Source organism: Apostichopus japonicus, chromosome 16 (genome assembly GCF_037975245.1).
Source record: "Apostichopus japonicus isolate 1M-3 chromosome 16, ASM3797524v1, whole genome shotgun sequence".
Classification (NCBI taxonomy): domain Eukaryota; kingdom Metazoa; phylum Echinodermata; class Holothuroidea; order Aspidochirotida; family Stichopodidae; genus Apostichopus; species Apostichopus japonicus.
The window spans coordinates 13367503-13392223 of NC_092576.1; the positions used below are offsets into that span (position 1 = coordinate 13367503).

Below are 24721 nucleotides of genomic sequence, written 5' to 3' on the forward strand. Positions count from 1 at the left end.
TAAAAACCGATGCATGCCTGTATGATAAGCACATTATCAAATTATCGAAAATTTTGGTTATATTTTACGGGCAAGTCGTTAAAACCCCCCGCCCCCCCCCCCCCCACAAATCAAATAGAACTACCGCCATAGGCTCCTACGCCTATGACGGTAGTTCTATTAGGCATTTTTGTAGTATTCAAAATCATACGAAGTTTTGTACGGTGGAGTATAGGAATCGCGAGGTACAATTTCCCAAAGTGGCAAGGAAAACGTGGTAAATATGACAGGTTAAAGGTCAATTTTGACCGAAATTTAAAAAAAAATCGCACAATCACAGGGATAAATGAATATAGGCCTAGATAAACTAGAGTGCGACGGTCGGAAATTCCGACTGTCGCACTCCAATTTTCCAACTAGCGTCAGTTTTACCAAGTTTGGGTGTGAGACACCCCCACACCCCCTCTAACGACGTCCCTGCGGGGTGAATATGGAACACGATCACATGGTTCAGCCTCTGTAGAGTCATGGTGCTCCGTAGCCTTGTCTTCAAACGCCTCAGAGCACTAAAACATCTCTCGGCTTCCGTCGAACTGGCGGAGGAGACGAGGAGCAACCGCAAGAGAGCTTTGACTTCACCAAACATAGCCCGTACCGCTGGATTCATCGACTTGAATATTTGTCTATACCCTTCAACCGACGACGAATGGAACTGGCCTCGAAAGAAAGGCAGACTAAGCTTAAGATTGTTGGAGAGCTCAGGGTACCAACTCACGAGATCTGGGTGGAATTCTCCATTCAGCAACATTGAGTGGTATTCGAGGATATGAATCCTAAGATGTGTAAGCCGTAACCAAATAGAGCCACGACACTACTTTTTTCCCAAATGTGTTGGGGGGGACATTTGATATTGTTTCCCCCATCCATCGAAATGTGGGGGGACGTGTCCCCGTCCCAACCCCCCCTGGATTGACGTCCATGCTCGAAACCTATCTCCTCGTATCTTTTAGAAACGTACATCACAAGACTCAAAAGAAAGCACATGAGAGGTAAATGAGTTTTAACGATTTCTGTGAAATTCATTACAAAACTGTTCAATGAAAACACGACGCGGTATTGTCGTCTCAGCAATATTTGTAGAAAGAAACAACATTAAGTTATAAAAGAATAGAATAAAACAAAATGAAATGAATTGCCCTATATACCGGAGGTGTGACGTCATCATCGACCTTGTACTCACATGCGTAAGATACTTAGGTTATAATACGTTAATGTATGTATCCATGGTAAAAGAGACATGCTTTGGTGTAACAAAATCTCCGTAAGCAACTGTTGACTTTTGAATATTTAAAAAAAAAATACTTAGATTACTAACGTTCAGTAGCTCTTTAAACATATAAAATAAATGTAACCTTAAACATTAGCTTCTCTGACTCTATAGACTTTAAAAATATTAAAATATGTATATATATAAATCTGAATAACTCACGTATAATATGTGAGAATGCAGCTTTTGAAGTACAATGAATTTGAAAGTCGTATGCATTTGTTAGATGTATGCATCGATTAAGGGTGCGGGGGAGGGATGGGGGCATTGAATAAAATCGTAGGGCTTGCTCAGACCTGGTAACAACACTCCCAGGTAAATTCGTCATATTCTAGAACCCATACAGTCAATTCTCTTTCCCCCCGTGGAAGGGTTAAACTCGCCAACACTACACCGGGGTTCTAAAGCAGGCTAGGGTCCCTTTTCTTCCCTTGTATAATTACAATATGTAGGCTTACATTGTTGGTGACATGACACTCTTTATAAAATGCATATTGAACCTATATTTCTTTTGCGGGAAATGTTGGTTCATTCATACGTAGGTATCTACAAAGGCAGCTGGTATTAAATATAGATTTACTTTTATAGATACGGGAGGGTTTCAATCTGAAGGGGCACAAATAATGCAGGGGGCAGTAGGTCATGTGATTCGATTTGAAAAGGGGAGGTGGGTAGGGGGTGATACATGGGGGTGTAAATCAGAAACTTTACCTCAACACAAAATAGATCATGTGTGCTATTCCTACCAAATATCCAATATTTGAATATGTTTTAACGAAAGAGCACATAATAAATATACATTTGTTTTATTCGCCAACATGCAAAATAAAAGGACCCTTTATTATTTTTTCAATATAAGTTAACATTATTTCAGTAAAGGAACACATAATCTATTGAAATAACTACATAACACAATTCATTTACAGAAAAATGTATCGGAATGAGCACGTCTTGTAATTTTTAAAATATCAGCAACAAAAATGAAGAAAGTGTTGAGTTACAAAACTGGGAGGGCATGTGACCCCCTCTGCCACAAACTCCGCCGCACCTTTTTTCCTATAAAAATCTATTGCGTAGCGTTTTCCCGACTTGCCAGGGATCAGTCTAAGCGGTTTGCGATAGAACAGTGGATTACTATGTCTTAATATTTGCAGTTGTTATGGAATCATGAAAAACTGTCTTTTACGAAAGGTATTTATTTATTTTTTGGCTTTGTTTAAACAATTCTTCAAAGCCGCTGATTGGTCTGCTGCAGTGGCGGCGCCAAGGGGGGGGGGGGGGGGGGCTTTAGCCCCCACTGAAGTAGTCAGCCCCCCATTAGCCCCCCTCCAACTGAAATAGGCAAAAAAAACTCATTGAAACAATTTAGCCTACCCAAATTTTGTCAGCCATAACGCAGTGCTACAATGGTCAATGGAAATTTTGATGAATTTTGTTCTCATACGGCAATGTCGTGTGCGTTTCACAAACAGCGTGTATACAGACTAAAACAAGAGTTGTGTCAGAGAGCGCGATATAATAATTGAGCAAAGGAATTGGATCTTTCACAGCAGGTAATATTTTAGTGATACGAAAACTGTGAATTGGTATCTTCCATTCTAATTTGACTAAAGTTACTCACAAAAAAATGCATATTTTTGGAGAAATTTTCAGGTGACAAAAGCCTCGCTAAATGCCACCATTTTGCATGTAGGCCTTTCCAGGATTGGGAAAACTTTCAAAAGGGGGAGGGGGACACCCCCTTCCCTAATACCCCTCCCCCAGGACGGCGATCACTCAATCTTGTAAGCCACCCAAAAAATTGGCTCAGCCCCCCCCCTTAGCCTCCCCAACTAAAAATTCCTGGCGCCGCCACTGGTCTGATGATTGATCTGCTGTTCTTCGAAGAACATAAAATCAAGAAGTATTACCGCCCCTATTAATATCGCCTTCGATTTTACTTCTAAGTTCATCTGGAATTGGATACCATAGTTGTCAGCTTTAGTATACACTTCCTGAACGTTTCCTGCCCATTGTTTGGTGATTTTACCGATGTGTTCGGTTTCATCTGAGGAGAGTACCTTTGGAGAGAGACAGAAAGAGAAATAGAGGGTAAATTACTTACATAATGAGGCTAGTTGTACATTTAGAGAGGGAGAAGACGTGGATTGAAGTTGCAGCGGCGAGGGCGGGGAGGAGGGGGGGGTAGAGGAGGGAGTATTAACATTGCCAAAAAAGGGATTATGGATAAAAAAATAGCCTGAAATTTATCCTACACTATAGGAGACGATGCCATTAACCCTTCAAAGATTATTTAAGAGATCCCGAATATTATAAAAAGTTTATAGTTTGAGAATCATAACTAGCACTCATATTCCGCCCAACCCACCTTTATCCCTGGACTAAGAAATATCAAGATTTTTTTCCAGTTTAAAGTCCATCCATCCCCACATTAGTACTCTTTTTTGGGGGGCGGGGGGGTACTTACGTTGAATTCTATGTCACTGTAAATTGACCGACATTTACAGCCTGGTCCTCTTATTTTAAGCAAAGTTTCATGATTTTCGTCCAGAATCGCTAAATGATCCCCGCACAAGCTTGGCCTGCATGAACAAAAATAAATACATTAAGTACTGAATACAATTAATATATATTTTCATTGAGTAGGGTGTTCCCAATTTCCCACATCCTACAAGGATAGTTAGTATGAAAAGAGTTAAAATTATCAGAAATGCTACAATAGCTGTTAATTTTACATTCATGCATGTTCAGATGCAAACTAGAACAATTCCTTGCAAATATTTAACACCTGTTATCATATTTATTTTAGCGTACCCTGGAATAGTCTTTGAACACGTATATATATATATATATATATATATATATATATATTGTTCAAAGTATCTCTTTCGAGATCCGGCTTTAGGAATCACAAATGATTTTCGAGTTGGATAGCATCATGTTTGATCTCTAGAGTAGGGCAAAATATGTCACCAAAAACAGAACTAGTATTGTTCGATATAGGTGACAAACGCCTACAGTGGAATTACGATCTTCCTTACCGGTTTCGAACCTCTGGACATACAATCAGCGTCCATAGCCTAGTGGTTAGGGTGTCCGCGTACAGAGCGGGAGGCCCGTGGTTCGAATCCCGGTGGAGGCTGAAAGTTTTTTCACTGTTCTTGATTTTCCAACTCATTACGATTTTCATTTATATATATATATATATATTTGAAATATGTATATAGCCTGGTTTATATATAGCCTGGTATACTTCTTATGGGTATACAAAAGTACGTAATGTTTTGTTTTGTTTTTTGTTTTTTTGCAGCAGTACAGTAAAATATCACCTTGTACAAATCTTCTGACAACAGCCTTGTCTTGCTACAAGACAGTAACAACCTTGAAACGTTGTAACTATTTTTAACGTAATATCAACCTTTCTGTGTAATGTTGAGAGTAAACATATATACCTTTGAACAACATATCCGATAGTGCAGCCAGGCGGGGCCTCTACAGAGGCTTTAGAGGCACATTTTTCGCCATTACAGCATCCAGCACAGCATGCACAACAACAACCCACACACCATTTATATTCTCTGGTGACCTTCATGACTTCTTGATTCATATTATCCATAATGTGCATCACGAAACCTCTTTTTTTACCGCTGATTTGAATATAGCCTCTGTGTAACTCCTCGACGGCGAAAAAAATCTAATTTAAATTAAGAAAAAAATGGTATAGAGATAAATATATTTATATATCAACATATGATATTAAAAAATAAAGTAAATGTTACACAGTACGTTAAATTATTTTCGCGAGACAGGTAGTTCCACTACTGCTTTTTCAACATCCAACACACAAAATAATCTTATTAGGTAACAAAATCTTATAGGAAGATGTCGATAAGTAGGTATATTTTCAGGAGCCCCAACCTCTCCCTCACCCCCCCCCCCAAAAAAAAACATGTACGTCGGATCTATATCTTCTGAGGAATATTAGCCAATAAATTAAGTTTAAATAAACTGGTCTACACAGAATTGTGCTCATAACGATCTTTCGTTAGATTGTAATGTATGGTTGAAGACTAGGGTGTGGGCGGGGAGGGTATTGTGTAGAGTAGGATGGAGAGGGTATGCACCCCACATACCCCTGCACCTGTATTGAATACCTCCTAAGATGAAGTATATACGGTACTGTATAACGTACACGTACCTGTTGACCGAGAATATTTTTCACATGATATTTGTTTGCCGTTTCCAAGTTGGTAAGAACCTCTTGCATATCAACTTGTTGATGGACAAGGACTTGATCGAGTTGGCTGAGATACTCCAGTCCTGGTGGACAACCGATGGCTGCCTATGAAACGACAACGAAGTTATTGCATTATCAGTATTGGCTATGGTGGAAATAGTTACAACAGTCAAATACAAAAAAAAAACGCAGACATATGAACAATGGGTATTTCCCCTTTTTTTACCTCTTTCAATACTAAACAGGAAACGAGGAAGTTGATGATCTAAACTTCCACGACAAACTCCATTCGAATGGAGGGGTTTGCGTGTCACCTTCCGCGAGACAAGTAATATTTTCGAGGTGAAATGGATTAACTTTTAGGCTATAAACTAGGTCGGCACGCAAGGACTTAGAGAAGTAACAAGTTGTATTTGTTGGGACAAGTTGTAATTGTTGGGACAATTTTCGTCTATCTTGGTTGCCATTGCTTTTTTTCCTGTTTCTGTGCAAATATGCCACCAAGAAGGGAAGTAACAAGTTGTATTTCTTTTAATATCTATTTCAGGGGAGTGTACAGGTGGAGGGAATAGTGCAACCTACCGACATCAAAATCACAGAAGAGAATGAGTGAATCAATATTATATTAATGAAAGTGGATAGCTACTTCTAGTGTGCTTTAAGTTTTTACAGTGGGTTTGAAATGTGTCCAAACGATGTTTGTTTCTTTCTCATAACCCACATGTAGGAATCGAATGCAAACATTCACCAGTATGATTGGAATATGTTTAGAGCGTTGTGATCAAGAGGTTAAGGCATTGGACTTGTGATCTAAGGTTTGCAGGTTCGAGTCCTGGCCAGATCATTACATCCTGTCCTTGGGCAAGGCAATGCACTTTACCTGCATTGCCTCTCTTCACCCAGGTGTATATATGGGGACCTGTGAGATAAACTGTTATTTGGACGCTGCTTAGCTGGTTAAGGCAGTGGACTTGTGTTCTAAGGTGTGCAGGTTCGAGTCCCAGCCCAGATCATTATGTTGTGTCCTTGGGCAATGCACTTTATCTGCATTGCCTCTCTTCACCCAGGTGCATATATGGGGACCTGTGAGATAAACTGTTAGTTGGACGCTGCTTAGCTGGTTAAGGCAGTGGACTTGTGTTCTAAGGTGTGCAGGTTCGAGTCCCAGCCCAGATCATTATGTTGTGTCCTTGGGCAAGGGACTTTATCTCCATTGCCTCTCTTTCATCCAGGTGTATATATGGGAACCTGTGAGGCGGGAACTGTCAGTGTGGCGCTGTTTAGCTGTTGCCATGTTAAGGGATTGCCTCTATGTTTGACAGGTTATCGTTGACCAGGGTAATATTGGTATGCGCCATGAGCACCATTACCGATGGATATGTCCGCGCTTTAAAAATCCTCAGTATAATTATAATTATCATTATTATTATTTTTTTTTTTTTTTTTTTTCCATCCGTATTTTATTTCTCTTCTCAACACAATATAAAACAGCACAGTGTCGCAGCACCTTTGTATCAAATTATAATACTCCAATACAATACATGCTCCTAAACATTTTCAAAACAATTATCGAACTTAATCAATTTATGCTCCTTTTTCTCTTTTTGCAGAAGAAACTTTTCAACTGATAATTGAAATCGAAATTTTACTGAAAATTCCTCAGCTGTCGGAATCTTGTTCTGTACCTTACAAGAGAAAATATAATATTTGGCATTGAAAATTAAGAAATTTATCGGGTTTAATTCATCATTGATACATCCGAAAGATATAATATAGGGAGAAATTATTATTATTATTATTATTATTATTATTATTATTATTATTGGGAAAGAGCCTGTCATGACCGTGTAAGAACGTACTTATTTAGTGCTACAGATAATCTCCTTCTAGATACGATCCACCTCTAATTGTTGGGACAATTTTCGTCTATCTTGGTTGCCATTGCTTTTATATCCTGTCTCTGTGCAAATATGCCACCAAGAGAGAGGTCAGTCGGCAGTTTGGGGAAAAAAAGAACGACAACTTGTAGGTCAAGTCACTCAATCCTCTGCCTCGTCACAACATGCTGTACGTAAACGCAGCTTAGGCGATGACTCCGAATACGAAGCCGAATCCGAATATTACAGAACTATGTCGGTAAACTTTACTAAAACCGTGGAAACAGCTATGAACAACATTTCGAAAGAATTCATTGACAAGAAGATAAAAGCAGAATTTGGCCATGCAGTAGAAGATTTGAGAAAATCTTTTGAATAACTAAAAAAGGGAAAACGATTAATTAAGGTAGCGATACCCCACTATTGAGCAACGGGTTGAGAAATTAAAGAGGAATGGGGTTACATGACTCCATGATCAATAATACAGGAATGTTTTTCCACGACGCAATATTATTATTATTATCATTATTATCATTATAACTTCTGGCAAAGTATTTTATTTACCTTGCAGAATTAACAAAAGCGTTCCAAATTGAAGTTAGTTCACGAGCTTCTTGTTCCAAGACAGTATCATTATGTTGGATCCGGTAATCAAGAGGTTAGACTATAAATTAAGTGCACATGTGAATTTTATATGAAACTAATTGGAGCCCATATAATACAAGTTCGTATGTGTTGGTTGTGTATGGGTAATTCGCGCGCTCCCGAACTTCCGTTCTACTGTGATGGTATACACACATGTGTAGTTAATCTAGTAGACGCTGTAATAGCCGTGTTTGAAAGTTTCAACCACTTGTAACGACTATTTTTAAACGTAACTGTATCTATATAAAATCCTTAAATAAAGAAATGGCTAAAAAGATATAGTGTATATAGACGAAGACAATATCACATTACGAGGCCCATTCATGACTGATTCTCAGCCATCGATAGGGATGATACAGTACAAAACTTAACACATGGGCGAAAGCATACTTTTTGGGTTGAAATCATAAATAACTTACGGGAGGTTTTTCCATCCAAGATAAAGCCGCACCAGGGACTTGAAGGGTCGGTAGGGCCAAACCAGGAGGTGACGTCACCGCTGTTATGCCTGTCATACCAAACTGTGGAGTATTCGCCATGGTCGGGATCTATATAGTTAATGTTGAACAATGCAATTCAAACAGGATCGATAAGTTCAAGAGTCCACGAAGCTTTAATATGCCAGTTGTGTTTGTGCTAGACTGATATTGTATAGGATACCTCTAGTTCTGTCCGCTAACATCATGCTTCAAAGCACTCGTAGTGACAGTAGGAAACAGTTCCTTACCTTTTTATTTTTTTAGTAAATCAGGAAGAAGCGAAAGAAAACATAAGAAGGGGGAAAACGGATATAAGTGTGAACATGCACAGCCTACTCAAAGCATAGTACTTCCTTCCTCATTACAATATTAATGTATGCACCAGACATGTATGGTGTGTATAAGAGTATGTTAATTCCTTTCACTTCCAATGTCACAATGTCATAAATTTATTAAAACAACTTTAGACTACACGTTTTGCCAATGAAAACAATATTACCATATAATTCCGATAAATAGTTCTACTTCATTTTCAGGAAGGATCTATCACAAAGGCATTGCAACAGTTCTCAGCTGGAAGGTGAGCTAATCAATAGTGTAACCTATAGTTGACTGAACACAATCAGCTTGTTTTAAGAACTGAGAACGGTTACTACGATATTTTTGCTTAGGCCTATACTACACTGCCGCCCAGTTGCACTGTATGTCCGCTGCAGAGCACCCATATCGTGTCCGTATGAGCAGTATAAATATCATGTTCTATCAGATAACAGTTAGGAACTGCCTGTACTGTCAATACGAGTGCTTTGAAGCATGAATTAGGCGGACAGTTTATAGAGGTACAAGCAATATAATCAGATAAAGGTTGGGAACCGTTCATACTGCCAATACGAATGCTTAAAGCATGACGCGGACGGACAGTTGAGAGAGGTATTAGCGTTAGGAATTTGTCGCAACTGGCTGACTATACATATGCAATAAGAAAACAATGCTCATGCGGCTTAGTACTCTACGGGGAAACTCACGCTCGTAAAAATAAGGAACCGAATGGTGACAGCCATGTTATACGCATGCGCTGTTATATATACTGTATCTAATTAGTAACGGCTTTCCCAGTAAACGGCAAACCTGATATTAATGGGTCACCGTATGGTTAAGGCAGTCTGTTTGTAGTTTTACAAGAATCCGTTCGCAGCTATACCAGACAGAATCAGATAGTTATACCTCAACACAAAATTGATCCTGTCTGCTATTCTTACCAAAAATTCCAATATTTGAAGATAACAAATTGACGCGAGGGCACATTTTAAGTATACATTATTATTCTTAAATTTGCAACTTCGGGGCACTTTATTTTTGTCATATAAGTTTATATTATTTCAGTGAAGGAACATTTCTCATTTGAAATAACCAAATAACACAATTCACTTACAGAAAAGCGAAATGTGTACCAGAGAGACCACGTCTTGTAATACGTTAAGGAAGCGTATACTAACCACCGACAACTTTGGTATTCTTTAATTTTGTTTGGTAAGATAGAAGGCCTGATAGTACTTTTTTTAGGTGTGCCATATTCTTTACATGCCAAACCTCACTGCAGTAGAAATTTAATAAACACCTAGACCTAATAGTAGCCATGCAATACAAACAATAATGGGAATATTCCATTTCAAACACTGATACAGAGTTGTAATTAAATTTTAGTGGCACTTCAGCTAAACCTACCAATTCTGCAGCAAAGTTTTATTTGTTATTATTTGGGGGGGGGGGGAGGCAAACAATCATGATATCTCCTTGATCATGAATTTTCTTATCTCTTTTGAAGGTGCTTATGTTAGCATAGAAAACCAAACAATATATTATGTCTAGATTCTGTTGGAAAACTATCAACGTGGACGTAGTAAGGTATGTTCAACGTTGCGAGATGTACCAGGAGGTCAGAGCGTCATTGTCCTGTAGACCTATACAAAAAAGTCTCCACAGCATTCCTGTAACTGGATTATGGAAACAGGTAAGTCTCAAGCTGTTCTAATTGTACAGGTTGTCCACAAACATGCAGTAAACTTCAAGTTTAGTTAAAGTTACTCTGTCTGCACAAATTAAACATGTACAAGTTTAAAGGTTTTCTGTAAAGGCCCTAAATTCTGGCCACTCTAAATGGTAGAAGTTTTCCTGGAGGTATTAACCCTTCAAATGTGCTCACGCATTCTAAATGAAGACACAAGATGATTGAATGTTAAAATGAAGTAAATTTCCTCCAGGGTTGTAATAAACATAGAAAAATAAACTGTTGACCAAAGTGAAAATCTGGCATATTTAGGGTCAATACAGCATAACTTTAAGCCACACTTTGGCATTACTGCAGAGCAACCATCCACATAGGCACATAAGTTGGAAAATGCCGTATCACTTTTCTGGTTTAGTGGTTTAAGCGATTTTAAATGCGGTACAGTATAGTTTCATGTATGCTTAGTAATTATAATTGGCCTTAATCAACCAAGACACTGTTTCGATCAGATATCCCACTATTTTGTTATCTACACCTGTGTACAGAATGAAGCAATGAAAATAGAACAACAGTCAAGACAAAGCCTGCAATTGTAAATGTTTTTGAAATTCGAACCGTAATGCTGTCTTCTTTCTTTTCAAGTTGGTGTTTATTTAATCAAACAAATGATGAGTAAATAATCAGGACCACATTTCACAGCTAGACATCACCCATTGTATGTTGCTTTTCAAAAAATGTTGGACAGTTTGATATTGTAACCACATGGATCTTTCTGTTTAGAAAGTGGGTACTTACTACTACTTGGCTATTTTGACAGGAACTTCAACATGATAAGAGTGATAATGTATCAACAGTGTTTTGCTACCAATTCTCTGTTAGGTCCCTTGAGGAAAATTGGTAAATATGTTTATGTGTGTGAATTGGTGGGGGGTATTTTCTGAAACCTGGGGAAGGGTTACCTTGTTTTTGGCATGAAAGGGCATTTGTTTAGATCTCCTGATGCAAAATGATGTCAATTAGAACATTTGACTGTAATGGTTAGCTAGTATTATTTGTTTTTGGATTTCGGTCATACAGGCAGAGGGTGTTTTGGATCCCCATGGATCATGATTCAGGGCAATTAATGTTTGATTGTCATTAAACAATCAGACATTGCACACATAAATCAACTGAGCACAAAAAGGCATCAAACTTATGGTACATCCTGGATTACTGTAGCTTGATAAATGTCTGATATTTAATTGAGTAAATATATCACAAATGTTGTATTGGCTCGTATGGTTAAAACATTTCAGTTTGTGATATTACGCCACCAAAATTATGACTAATAATTAATAAGAATTGTTGAGTCAGTAAGCCCATAAACATGTAGGTGTGACAATAAAATATCATCTTATTAACTCAATCCCTGAGTATAGTTTAGAGTATACACTAGTAGTCTACACTCAACCAACATGGTGAATGTTAATTATTTTTTGTATTGGAGCTAAAACATACACCTTTTCAACCTTTTTATGTATGACTTACAGTGTGGCATTCACTATTCATAATATTGCTTTCAACTTTTATTTTGCACAGATTCGGTTGAACAGATATTCTCATCTCTGACCACCAATGGAGGGATTATGTATGAAGTTAACAGACGACTCAGAAGACATGTGTAAACGATTTTCTTTGCAATTAACTAGTTGCAGACGCTTTCACTTTAACATATTATGAGAGGAAGTTTCGTAGGCTACTACACATTTATGCAAGGACAGGCCATTGACTTAATACTGCCAGTCGTTCGGTGGAAATCCATATAGTTTGCATTTTGACGCGATCTGAAATTCTTTATCACCTCATTACTTCATTAAAGAACAAATGAGAAGGCGTGGTTCTTGGTTCTGGAAATTGTGTCCAAGATAACCTCTCATAAATAACATATAACTGAACATAGTCTGCTTCCTGTTGTAACTCTGTATTCGTGTTATGAAATCCTGTATAAATCGTAATGACAAACCCGTTGGATACATTAGAATCAGCCATTTTCTTTGTAACTTACAATAAAGATGAAACTTTTGTCGGTATCAAGTTGCACATTAACGCATTGTATAGGTAATCCTTCTGTTTAAATATTATCCGGGTGTGGTAAGCAGTTCAGGGGGAAATTCTAAAGTCAAAATTCTGCATGGTTTTATTGAGGTCTTTACCAAACTCCCAAGAGAATGTTCTTAATGTGGATTAAAGAGTTTCAGGTACATATTTTTGGAAGCAGAGTTGCAGTAGTATCTCATTCTAGTTAAGTAATACCTCCCTAGTTGAAGGGTGTACTAGAAAGCATCGTTTATCATAAGATAATTATAAGTCGCCTCGGAGCTAGAAAAGGGAGAGTCATTATTCCAGTTAAATTTCCTCATGAATTATCTCATGCATAATCACTTTTACACTCTATGCCCAGGCTGATATAGATTCAGAATATTATGTTTGTGACTATCATCCAATTTCCTGTTTTGATCTTTACTTCATTAACTTCCTTTGCAAAAACTTATCTCTATAAGAATGACGTATTTAAAGTGTGAGAAACATAAATGAGACGATAGATCCACAATATTGAAACCTGCTCTGTTCAATTTGTTTTTTCTTTACGTTGTTTGGGCTTCGTTTTGTGTATTTGATGTTTGCAGCTCTTTTGAAGAGGATAACGTGTTTCCAAACAAACTGAACGTAATGGCTATAAATTGATGATAAATGAATCGGAAGTGGTGTTGATGGGGGAGGGAGCTAGTGGCTGACATTGTTGATAGAATACAAGTATTGCTGTCCTTTTCAAAAAGCATTGCTATTGTTAGGACAAGACACCGTGCCATTTCTTTATGGGGATGTAGAGCCTGAAGTCTTATTCATATATCTGTTCTAATTTTAACCAATTGTTGCCCATTAAAAAAAATGTCATATTTAGAAAGAACGAGCCTTTATCACTGGAATTGCCCGAGTTCAAATGTCATTTGTCTATACAAATGAATATTTGCTTCACGCATGGCCATTACAACACGGTTTAGCGTTCAGGGAGGGGGCGGGGGCTGGCCCCTCCACCTTTTTGAGAGGAGAAAACCTTGACTCGATGGTTGAGTGAGAAAAATAAGGAAATGTAAAAAGTAAACAATAAAGTGGTCATGAAAGTCAAGTAATAGGTTTTAGGCTCGTACGGAGAGGGCAGTTATGACATTTTAAAGGACAGGGAAGTGTCTTCCACCTACCTCAGGATTGTTATCAGCAAACAAAAATATTTTGGAGCTCATCACATATAGGTTACGGACTTAACAAGACCCCTCCCCAGGGCACAAACCGATAACTTACCATCCCAACCCCCCTCCCCCCGACATTGCACTTAAAATGATGTATATTGGCCTGAGTGTTTAATACTTAATTGTTGTATATTAGGATGTAAATTGAAAAAGACCCTAGGTTACCGTCCTAAAATGAGCTTTTTGCAAAGATGAAGTTTCATGTTGGCTAGGCAACTCTCGTAGACCGATAAAGTACAAAAACCATAATTGCCAAATCTTACCCACTGTGTCTAAAAAAAACTACGGCAACAATGAAGGTGGAACTCCTTTAAAGAGTTGAGGTCAAAAATGTGTTTTGATATTTGAATGAGGAACATAAACAATGAACATAAACAATGACGTCACACCTGTTTACTCCAAGTACACTTTTGTTACGTAAGGTGGTAACTTCAACTCTCATTATCTCAAAAACGATAGGAATTGAAAAGAAACTTCACCAGAATGCTTAAATTATGTTCCTCTTTAACATATCAAAACATAATTTTGACCTGGATTATTCTTTGAAGTTCCTTATCTTTTACCTCAGAAATTATTTTGTTGTTGTAGCTGTTGCCTGCCCTATCCCGTACCCGCCCCTGTTGGGGAGGAATTTAGGTTGATGCGATCGCTCCCTCCCTCTGACTATGAACGCAATATAGTGGCCGAATACAACATGCAAAATATACGGAAGATAATATAGCAGCAATCAAAACAAAAACATGATAACATCTTTGAAAGAGTATGAAAGAATTGTTAATTTTTCTTCTTTTTTTTCTATTTTTTGTTTTGTAGCAACGTACAACGTATCATATATTACCTGTAACATCAAACTATGTATACATCTGTTTTAATAATTGATATAATGAATAGTTGCCTTTTGAATGGCGAATTGCCAACATTTTAAGCGTGACAAAATATACTGTGAAGCATTTGCGGAAATTTTGTTCCAGGACATTTTGTCCGGCCGGACTATGTTTGCTGTGAAGAGGGGACACAATTTTCAGCAGATAATGTCCAACTGGACTAAATGCGCTGGTACAGAGTGTCCCAGCGGACACTTTGTACAGGGGACACTCTGTACTGTCACACCGGCGATAAAGTAGGCCTAGGCACGAATATCGTCGTAACCCGTCCTAAGTCTTTAAACAGGCGAATGTGTTCAGTCAACTTTATGTAACACTGCTGGTTAGCCGACCTTCCAGCACATAACTGTTGTAGCCGCTTCTTTCTAGATAGTGAAGTCCCTTAAATAATGAATCGGTCTGTTTACAGGAATTGTATGGAATTGTTGTTTTATTTTCATTGGCATAACGTGTAGTCTAAATTGTTTTTGATGACAAGTGACTTGGAAGAGAAAACAATAAATATACATACTCTTATACACATCAAACACGTCTGGTACATACATTAATATCGCAATAAGGAAGGAAGTACTATGTTTTGAGTAGGCTGTGCAGGTTTACGTCTATATCCGTATTCTCCCTTTTTTTTCTTTTTTTCTTTCCCTTCTGCCTGGTTTGATAAACAACCAGGTTAAGAACTGTTTGTATTGTCACTGCGATTGCTTTGAAGCATGATCTGAGCGGACAGAACTAGAGGTAATCTAGACAATATCACTAGCACAAATACAACTGGCATATTAAAGCTCCGTGGACTCTTGACCTTATCGATCCTGTTTGAATTGCATTGTTCAACATTAACTATATAGATCCCGACCATGGCGAATACTCCACAGTTTGGTATGACAGGTATAACAGCGGTGACGTCACCCCCTGGTTTGGCCCTACCGACCCTTCAAGTCCCTGGTGCGGCTTTATCTTGGATGGATCGACCTCCCGTAAGTTATTTATGATTTCAACCAAAAAAAAGTATGCTTTCGCCCATGCGTTAAGTTCTGTACTGTACCATTCCTATCGATGGCTGAGAATCAGTCTTGAATGGACCTCGTAATGTAATATTGTCTTCGCCTGTATACAATATATCAATTAAGCCGTTTGTTTTTTAAGGATTTTGCATACTTAGATAAAGTTACGTTTGAAAATAGTGGTTACAAGTGGTTGAAACTTTCAAACACGGCTATTACAGCGTCTACTAGTTTAACTACACATGTGTGTATACCATCACAGTAGAACGGAAGTTCGGGAGCGCGCGAATTACCCATACACCACCACCACATACCAACTTGTAGTTTATGGGCTCCAATTAGTTTCATATGAAATTTACACGTGCACTTAATTTATAGCCTAACCTCTTAATTACCGGATCCAACAGAATGATACTGTCTTGGAACAAGAAACTCGTGAACTAACTTCAATTTGGAACGCTTTTGTTAATTCTGCAAAGGTAAATAAAATACTTTGCCAGAAGTTATAATGATAATAATAATATAACGTCGTGGAAAAAACGTTCCTGTTTATTGATCATGGAGTCACGTAACCTCTTTTCTTCTTCTAATTTCTCAACCCGTTGCTCAATAGTGAGGAACGCTCCTTTAATAAATCGTTTTCCCTTTTCAGTTTTCAAAAGATTTTCTCAAATCTTCTACTGCATGGCCAAATTCTGCTTTAATCTTCTTGTTAAAGAATTCTTTCGAAATGTTGTTCATAGCTGTTTCCACCGTATTAGTAAAGTTTACCAACGTCGTTCTGTAACATTCGGATTCGGCTTTGTATTCAGAGCCATCGCCTAAGCTGCGTTTACTTACAGCATGTTGTGACGAGGCAGAGGACTGAGTGACTTGACGTACAGGTTGTCGTTTTTTTCCCCCAAACTGCCGACAGACCTCCCTCTTTGTGGCATATTTGCACAGAAACAGGATATAAAAGCAACGGCAACCAAGATAGACGAAAATTGTCCCAAACGTTAGAGGTGGGTCGTATCTATAGAAGGTGATTATCTGTAGCACTAGAAATGGCACGTCATTTCACGGTCATGACAGGCTCGTTCCCAGTAATAATACTATTTATAATACTAATAATATTGAGGATTTTTAAAGCGCAGACATATCCATCGGTAACGGTGCTCGTGGCGCATACCAATATTACCCTGGTCAACGATAACCTGTCAAACATAGGGACATGCCCTCCACATGGCAGCAGCTTAACAGCGCCCACCTGTCAGTCCCAGTCTAACAGGCCCCCATGTATACACCTGGGTGAAAGAGAGGCAATGGAGATGAAGTGCCTTTCCCAATGACACAACGTAATGATATGGCCAGGGCTCGAACCTGCACACCTTAGAACACAAGTCCACTGCCTTAACCAGCTAAGCAGCGTCCAACTAACAGTTTATCTCACAGGTCCCCATATATACACCTGGGCGAAGAGAGGCAATGCAGCTAAAGTGCATTGCGTTGTCCAAGGACACAACGTAATGATCTGGCCAGGACTCGAACCTGCAAACCTTAGATCACAAGTCCAATGCCTTAACCTCTTGACCACAACGCTCTCAACATATTCCAAGCATACTGGCGAATGTTTGCATTCGATTCCTACATGTGGGTTTTGAGAAAGAAACAAACATCGTTTGGACACATTTCAAACCCACTGTAAAAACTTAAAGCACAAATGTCTGATATCATAGAATCAACATGACCAATTGGTTGTGATGAAGAGTATCAAAACTTTTCTAAGTAGCTATCCACTTTCATTAATATAATATTGATTCTCTCATTCTCTTCTGTGGATCGGATTTTGATGTCAGTAGGTTGAACTATTCCCTCCACCTCCCCACTCCCCTAAAATAGATATAAAAAGAAATATAACTTGTTATTTCCCTAAGTCCTTGCGTGTAGACCTAGTTTATAGCCTAACAGTTAATCCATTTCACCTCGAAAATATTACTTGTCTCGCGGAAGGTGACACGCAAACCCCTCCATTCGAATGGAGTTGTATATGTTTTGTTTGCTAACTTTGTCGTGGAATTATAGATCATCAACTTCCTCGTTCCTGTTTAGCATTGAAAGAGGGGGGGGGGGGAAATACCCATTTTTAATAAGGCTGCGTTTTTTTTATGTGTGCTTATTTGACTATTGTAACTATATCCACCCAAGCCACTACTGATAATGTAATAACTTCGTTGTCGTTTCATAGGCAGCCATCGGTTGTCCACCAGGACTGGAGTATCTCAGTCAACTCGATCAAGTCCTCGGGGGAAATACCCATTGTTAACATGGCTGCATTTTTTTTTGTATTTGACTATTGTAACTATTTCCACAGAAGCCACTACTGATAATGTAATAACTTCGTTGTCGTTCCATAGGCAGCCATCGGTTGTCCACCAGGACTGGAGTATCTCAGCCAACTCGATCAAGTCCTCGTCCATCAACAAGTTGATATGGAAGAGGTTCTTACCAACTTGGGAACGCCAAACAAATATCATGTGAAAAATATTCTCGGTCAACAGGTACGTGTACGTTATACAGTACCGTATATACTTCATTATAGGAGGTATTTAAAACAGGTGCAGGGATATGTGGGGTGCATACCCCCTACACCCTACCCTAAAAAGTACCTCCCGCCAACCCCGCAGTCTTCAACCCTACACAACAACCCTTCAACTGGTGGTTGGTTATAATGACCCCGGGACAAAACCTGCTCCTTTTAGAATCCTGGACCATTCCCTCTACTCCATATCTGATATAGATCCGACGTAAGGGGGTGGGGTAGGGGAGAGGTGGGTGCTCCAGAAATTATCCCCACAAATCGACAAGAAAACATCTTCTTATCAGATTTTATGTTGAAATATTTATATATGTTTTTATCTCTGTACCATTTTTTTGTTAATGTACATTAGATTTTTTTCGCCTTCGAGGAGGCATACAGAGGAGCGCTTCATTTTAGCGGTAATAAAAGAGGCTTCGTGATACACATTATGGATAACATGAATCAAGAAGTCATGAAGGTCTCCAGAGAATACAAGTACTGTGTGGGTTGTTGTTGTGCATGCTGTGCTGGATGCTGTAATGGCGAAAAATGTGCCTCTAAAGCCTCTGTAGAGGCCCCGCCTGGCTGCCCTATCGGATATGTTGTTCAAAGGTATATATGTTTACTCTCAACATTACACAGAAAGATTGATATTACGTTAAAAATAGTTGAAACGTTTCAAGGTTGTTACTGTCTTGTATCAAGAAAAGGCTGTTGTCAGAAGATTTGTACAAGGTGATATTTTACTGTACTGCTGCTGCTGCCAAAAAAAAGAACATTAACGTACTTTTATATACCCATAGGAAGTATACCAGGCTATACATACATTAACTAATTTCATACTATTTATCCATGTAGCATGTGAGAAATTGTGAACACCAGACTGAGGGAAAATATATATAAATACTAAATATATATATATATATTATTTTGCACGCAGGCCAAGCTTATGCGGGGATCATTTAGCGGTTCTGGACGAAAATCATGAAACTTTGATTAAAATAAGAGGACCAGGCTGTAAATGTCGGTCAATTTACAGTGACATAGAATTCAAGGTAAGTACCCCGTCCTCCTCCCCCCCCCCCCCCCAAAAAAAAGAGTACTAATGAAAGGACGGATGGACTTTAAACTGGATGGAAAAAAAATCTTGATATTTCTTAGTCCAAGGAAAAAGGTGGGTTGGGGGGATATGAGTGCTAGTTATGATTCTAAAACTATACAGCTTTTATAATATTCGGGATCTCTTAAATAATCTTTGAAGGGTTAATGACGTCAATTCCTATGGTGTAGGATAAATTGCATGCTATTGTTTATAAATGATCCATGATCCTTTCTTTTTTTTGGCAATGTAAATACTCTCTCCTCTACCCCCCCCCCCCTCTCCCCTCCTCCCCGCCCTCACCGCTGCAACTTCAATCCACGTCTTGTACCTCTCTAAATGTACAACTAGCCTCATTATGTAAGTAATTTACCCTCTATTTCTCTTTCTCTATCTCTCTCCAAAGGTACTCTCCTCAGATGAAAACGAAGAACTCGGTAAACTCAGCAAGCAATGGGCAGGAAACGTTCAGGAAGTGTATACTAACGCCGACAACTTTGGTATCCAATTCCAGATGAACTTAGAAGTAAAATCGAAGGCGATATTAATAGGGGCCCTCTTTCTAATTGATTTTATGTTCTTCGAAGAACAGCCGATCAGACAGCAGGGGACCAATCAGCGACGTTGAAGAATTGTTTACACAAGCCAACAAAAAAAAATACCTTTCGTAAAAGACAATTATTTGTTCATGATTCTATAACAACTGCAAATATTAAGACATTGTAATCCACTAATCTATCGCAAACCGTTTAAACTGATCACTGCAAGTCAGGAAAACGCAACGTATTAGTTTTTTTTTTTTAGGATGGGGGGGGCATCTTTAAACAGGTGCGGTGGAGTTTTCGGCAGAGGGGATCACGTGCCCTCCCAGTTTTGTAACTCAACACTTTCTCCATTTTTGTTGCTGTTATTTTAAAAATTACAAAACGTGCTCTTTCCGGTACATTTTTCTATAAATGAATTGTGTTATGTAGTTATATCAATAGATTATGGCGTGTTCCTTTACTGAAATAATATAAATTTATATTGAAAAAATAATAAAGTGTCCTTTTATTTTGCAAATTAAGAATAAAAGAAATGTATACTAAATATGTGCCCTTTCGTTAAAACATATTCAACTAGTGGAAATATGGTAAGAATAGCACACACAATCTATTTTGTGTTGATGTAAACGTTCTGATTTACACGCCCATGCATCATCCCCACCCACCTCCCCTTTTCAAATCGAATCACATGACCTACTGCCCCTCCATTATTTGTGCCCCTTCAGATTGAAACCCTCCGGTATCTCAAGTTTAAAAGTAAATTTATATTTCATTCCAGCTTTGTAGATTCGTACGTATGAATCAACCAACATTTCCCGCAACATAAATATAGGTTTCGTATGCATTTTTTAAAGAGTGTCATGTCACCAACAATGTAAGCCTACATATTGTAATTATACACGAATATCCCGATGATTTTATGTAACATGTCTATGTGATGTAATTTCAACTTCTATGTTGTGTTCTGTTTATTTATGCCTATATGTAAAGATCAACATTGCAATTACACCGAATCTATAAAGTCGTATTAATTTTATTTGCATATTTCATATATCATTATTGTTAACGTTCAATGAACCTAAGATCAATGAATTTAACTAAGTTTCCCGTTTAAAACCTTGTTTGACTTCACTAGATGATGACGTCACACCTTTGGTAAATAGGGCAATTTATTTCATATTGTTTTATTCCATTCTTTTATAACTTCATGTATAGGACTAACTAAAGTTTTGTTTCTCTCTATAAATTTTGGTGAAAGGACAATACCGCGCCGTGTTTTCATTGTAAAGTTTAGTAATGCTGTTCACAAAAATCGTGGAAATTAATTTACCTTTCACGTGCTTTTCTTTGAGTCTTGCGATGTACGTTTCGAGAAGATACGAGGAGACATTGAGAAATGTTCGTAAAACGGAGGCTGCTATATTTTGCAAACTTTGGAAACAATGATGCAGAATAAACCCGAAACAAATGAGATCAAATTATCTATGTCCCGATACCTAAAACACAACAAAATTTAATATTACTCACAAAGGGGATAAAACACGCCATGTCCGATATCTAGGAAAGTGAAATTACTGTTACTCTTAATAGGAGATAAACTACTCCATGTCAGATAAAAAAAACAGGAAAATATATATCATAATACAGACCAAGGCGTGTTTTGATTAAATACTTTTGAGAAACCAACTGAACTTCCTAACCTATGCCAACCTGTTACCATTGCTAAAACTACGAACTGAAAACTTTTTATTTGGTAGCCTATCAGTTTGTTCCCCAGAGGATGGGACTGGGCCAGTAAGCCTATTCATGATTTTATTTCTGGAGAGGCTAACGCCATTCTTCCACTCTCCCCTCCCACCCGAAGTATAGTTTGTTGTGCCTCTGAAGTCAAGTTACATAAAAGTGAAACAATAGTCTGAAAAAGATGTAAAACCCACCTCGACAATCGTGCTCAAGTTTTCGATATTCCGCAAGACGAAAGTAGTGGAACTGGTTCCCAATACTGAATGACTGATAAGCCCTCTTAACGTCTATCTTCTATTCACGACCGATGCATGCTTTTTTTCGATTTCATGCAAAAAACATATTCACCGATATTAGCTACAATTTACTTGAATGCTTGAAACTATACTTTCCAAAGGCAATATCATTCTTAAATTACACTGATGTTAGTTTTGACATCAAAGAAGGTTTAAGGAAAACAATTAACATGGAGGCTTTGGCTTAAAGCCTACAAAACAGATGCATGTCCATCGCCATCAATCGTTGTTGTGACAAATTAATATGATTAAACCAGAAGCAAATAGAATAAAGGGTAAAACAAGAAAAAATGCACAACGCAACTCACATGCAACAATGTTACCCACGCACGACGACACGTACAACACTGACGTGCAACTTGAAACACAGTATCACACCCATTAAAACAATTGGACACCAGTTACATGGTGTTCTGCTGAGTTTCAGATTGTAAAACAAAACACCTGTTGCTGAAGAAACAAAGTTTAACCAGTCAAGAGTTCTGCTGCCTCCATTGGTCTTTATCATGACTTTCTGTCAAATATCATTGGAGATATGGATATTTTGGCTGCCAGATTAAAGGTACAAAGCAAACATGTCTGGGAGGTAAATGTTCCTAAAAAGGTCAATCACCGTTCACCTATGCACATATTACATGACATCACGTTCACGCCAATACATGTGTCCGAATGCTTCAAAATATGTCCTTTCTTGTCATTGTTGATTTGGGGTCTGGAAAATGACCACTCCATCCTTAATTTAATTAAAAGTCTTGAATTGCAAACTTCAACACTGAGGGAAACCTGACGCATTAATAATCCAACACAATCGTAGAATAGAAAAGGTGCTTCTGGGGGGAATTCTAAACCAAGGCTTCCTATATAGTCAGGTGGCTTAGCAACAATTTTTAGGATTAACGTTACCGGCAGGACAAAAGAACCAAATTTGGCATTTCTTTTCAAACCTATCTATTGATTTTATCCGTGGAACCCACTTTATCGGCTCCGATTTTCCAAGATGGCGGCCAAAGTCCAAGACGGCCACCAGCAAAAAAAGGAAATGTCATATATCTTGCTGTAAAAATCGGAGATGAACAAATGAGGGCTCAATTCAGGTGTTTTCGGGGTTCACTGAAACAGATGATGGTCATGGCATGTTGCTTCCGCAACCCATTTCCAAGATGGCGGCCAACATCCAAGATGGCTGCCAGAAAAAAAAGAAATGTCATATATCTGGCTGTAAAAATCAGAAATGAACAAATGAGGGGTCAATTCAGGTGTTTCCGGGGTCACTGAAACAGATGATGGTCATGAAACGTTGCTTGGGTCACCCATTTCCAAGATGGCGACCAGAATCTAAGATGGCCGCCTGGAAAAAAAGGAAATTTCATATATATTCATTCCCCAGATCCCCTGTGGCCTTTACTGATCGGGACCATCAAACCTTCCGTCCTCAAACGTGTAAATGAAACCGGGCTAGCACCCTGACTGTATGTTATGGCTGGTATTCTAATTGTGTCACTTTGGCTCAGGAAGCCACTGAGGACTTATTTGGGAACTTTGAGGTGTGACCAACCGTGGAAAGACACTGTCGCAGAGCCCGTTATTATACGGGAGTTACGAATGTCATGTAAGACTGATTACATTGAGTCAACTATTTAATAGGGTAACTTGAAGGGAAAACCGACCAGATGTGAATACCAACTCATTGGGAGATTTTGTGCGATTTTACATCCTTCATAAACACAACGTCAATTCTGCGAACAACACAGGCTAAGTCAGGTCACTAGTCATCTGAGATATTTAGGTCGTTCTTTTCGAACCTGTACTCCAGGGCTGCTGTTAGCGAGGATCTCCAGGAAGACTTGTTGTCTGGTATAGACAAGCCCCCCCCCCCCCGCCCCTCAGAGTAAAAATGATAGCTTGGGTTCGAATCCCTCCGTTGGTGAGCTCTGGACAGCGGTAGCAGCGATGAAGAAGGGAAAGTCCCCGGTCCCGATGGCCTCCCTGCTGAGTTCTATAGGACCTTCTGGGAGGTTCTCGGTGGGGACCTGAGAGACGTGTTCGCTACCTCTTTCCAGTTGAATTACATAAGCTTAACACAGCGGGTTGGAAATATTGTATTGTTCTCCTCCCAAAGTCGGGAGATTCTTTGGACCCGAATAGGCGTCCAATAACGCTGTCAACTGTGGACTACAAAATCCTGGCCAAAGCATTAGGAAATCGCTTAGCGGATGTGATGCCGGATATTGTAGGTCCTCTCCAGACTTGTGTTGTGTGAGGCAAGCGTATTCAACATAACCTCTGGTTGATGATCGAGTTTGTTAAAGTTCGTGATTTGCCATGTGCACTGGTCTCCTTGGACCAGGAGAAGGCCTAGCTTTGACATGTTAGATCACGACTTTCTGTTTAGAACTTTAGAATCCTTCGGATTGAACTCAGTGTTTATTCGTTGGGTCTCGTTACTATATAAGGACGTCTCGAGCATGGTCAATTTTAACGGATTAACTTCTGGTCCCTTCCGGTTCGAAGGGGAGTCCGTCAGGGTTGTCCCCTCTCCCCGTTGTTGTATGTTCTCTTCAGCGAAATGCTCAGTACCTCGCTGGGCAGATGCTTGGGTTTTCAACCCTTCAATCTTACCGGGTGGGGCTAGAGTTACAAGCGTGCAATATGCCGATGACGTCACTTGTATTGTGTCGGACCTTGCCTCCTTCAAGTCTTTATCGAAGGTTTTAGCCACCTTCCAAGAGGCTACTGATGCCAGACTCAACAAGT

General features: G+C 38.8%; 2 protein-coding genes across 4 annotated transcripts in view; one reads left to right on the forward strand and one right to left on the reverse strand.

Annotated features, from left to right (window-relative positions):
• Positions 1–1069: 1069 nt before the first annotated feature.
• The window catches only part of LOC139981960 (phospholipid scramblase 1-like), a 175574-nt gene continuing 151922 nt past the window's right edge, over positions 1070–24721 (reverse strand). Inside the window, exons 2-7 of one of the 3 annotated variants that reach the window (XM_071994409.1) lie at positions 8485–8586; positions 5505–5648; positions 4759–5000; positions 3774–3888; positions 3170–3366; positions 1070–2556 (exon numbers count right to left, since the gene is read on the reverse strand). In XM_071994409.1, the coding sequence (XP_071850510.1) occupies positions 2535–2556; positions 3170–3366; positions 3774–3888; positions 4759–5000; positions 5505–5648; positions 8485–8586 (822 nt within the window). In that variant the 3' untranslated portion in view covers positions 1070–2534. Of the gene's footprint in view, positions 2557–2621; positions 3367–3773; positions 3889–4758; positions 5001–5504; positions 5649–8484; positions 8587–24721 lie in introns of those variants that run through there. The other 2 variants (XM_071994408.1, XM_071994410.1) reach the window with 2 other exon arrangements.
• LOC139981963 (phospholipid scramblase 1-like) lies at positions 15361–21253 on the forward strand. Its single transcript, XM_071994417.1, has 5 exons — positions 15361–15697; positions 18121–18264; positions 18655–18896; positions 19225–19339; positions 19790–21253. The coding sequence occupies exons 1-5, from the start codon at positions 15578–15580 to the stop codon at positions 20009–20011; spliced, it is 843 nt and encodes a 280-aa protein (XP_071850518.1). The 5' UTR covers positions 15361–15577; the 3' UTR covers positions 20012–21253.

What these genes read in the sequence shown, in the direction of transcription:
- LOC139981963 (XM_071994417.1), top strand. Translation starts at nt 15,578, where the DNA reads ATGGCGAATACTCCACAGTTTGGTATGACAGGTATAACAGCGGTGACG. An exon ending in CTTGGATGGATCGACCTCCC is followed by an intron (nt 15,698 to 18,120) that starts GTAAGTTATTTA and finishes GTCGTTCCATAG; the next exon opens with GCAGCCATCGGTTGTCCACC. An exon ending in ACAGTGACATAGAATTCAAG is followed by an intron (nt 19,340 to 19,789) that starts GTAAGTACCCCG and finishes CTCTCTCCAAAG; the next exon opens with GTACTCTCCTCAGATGAAAA.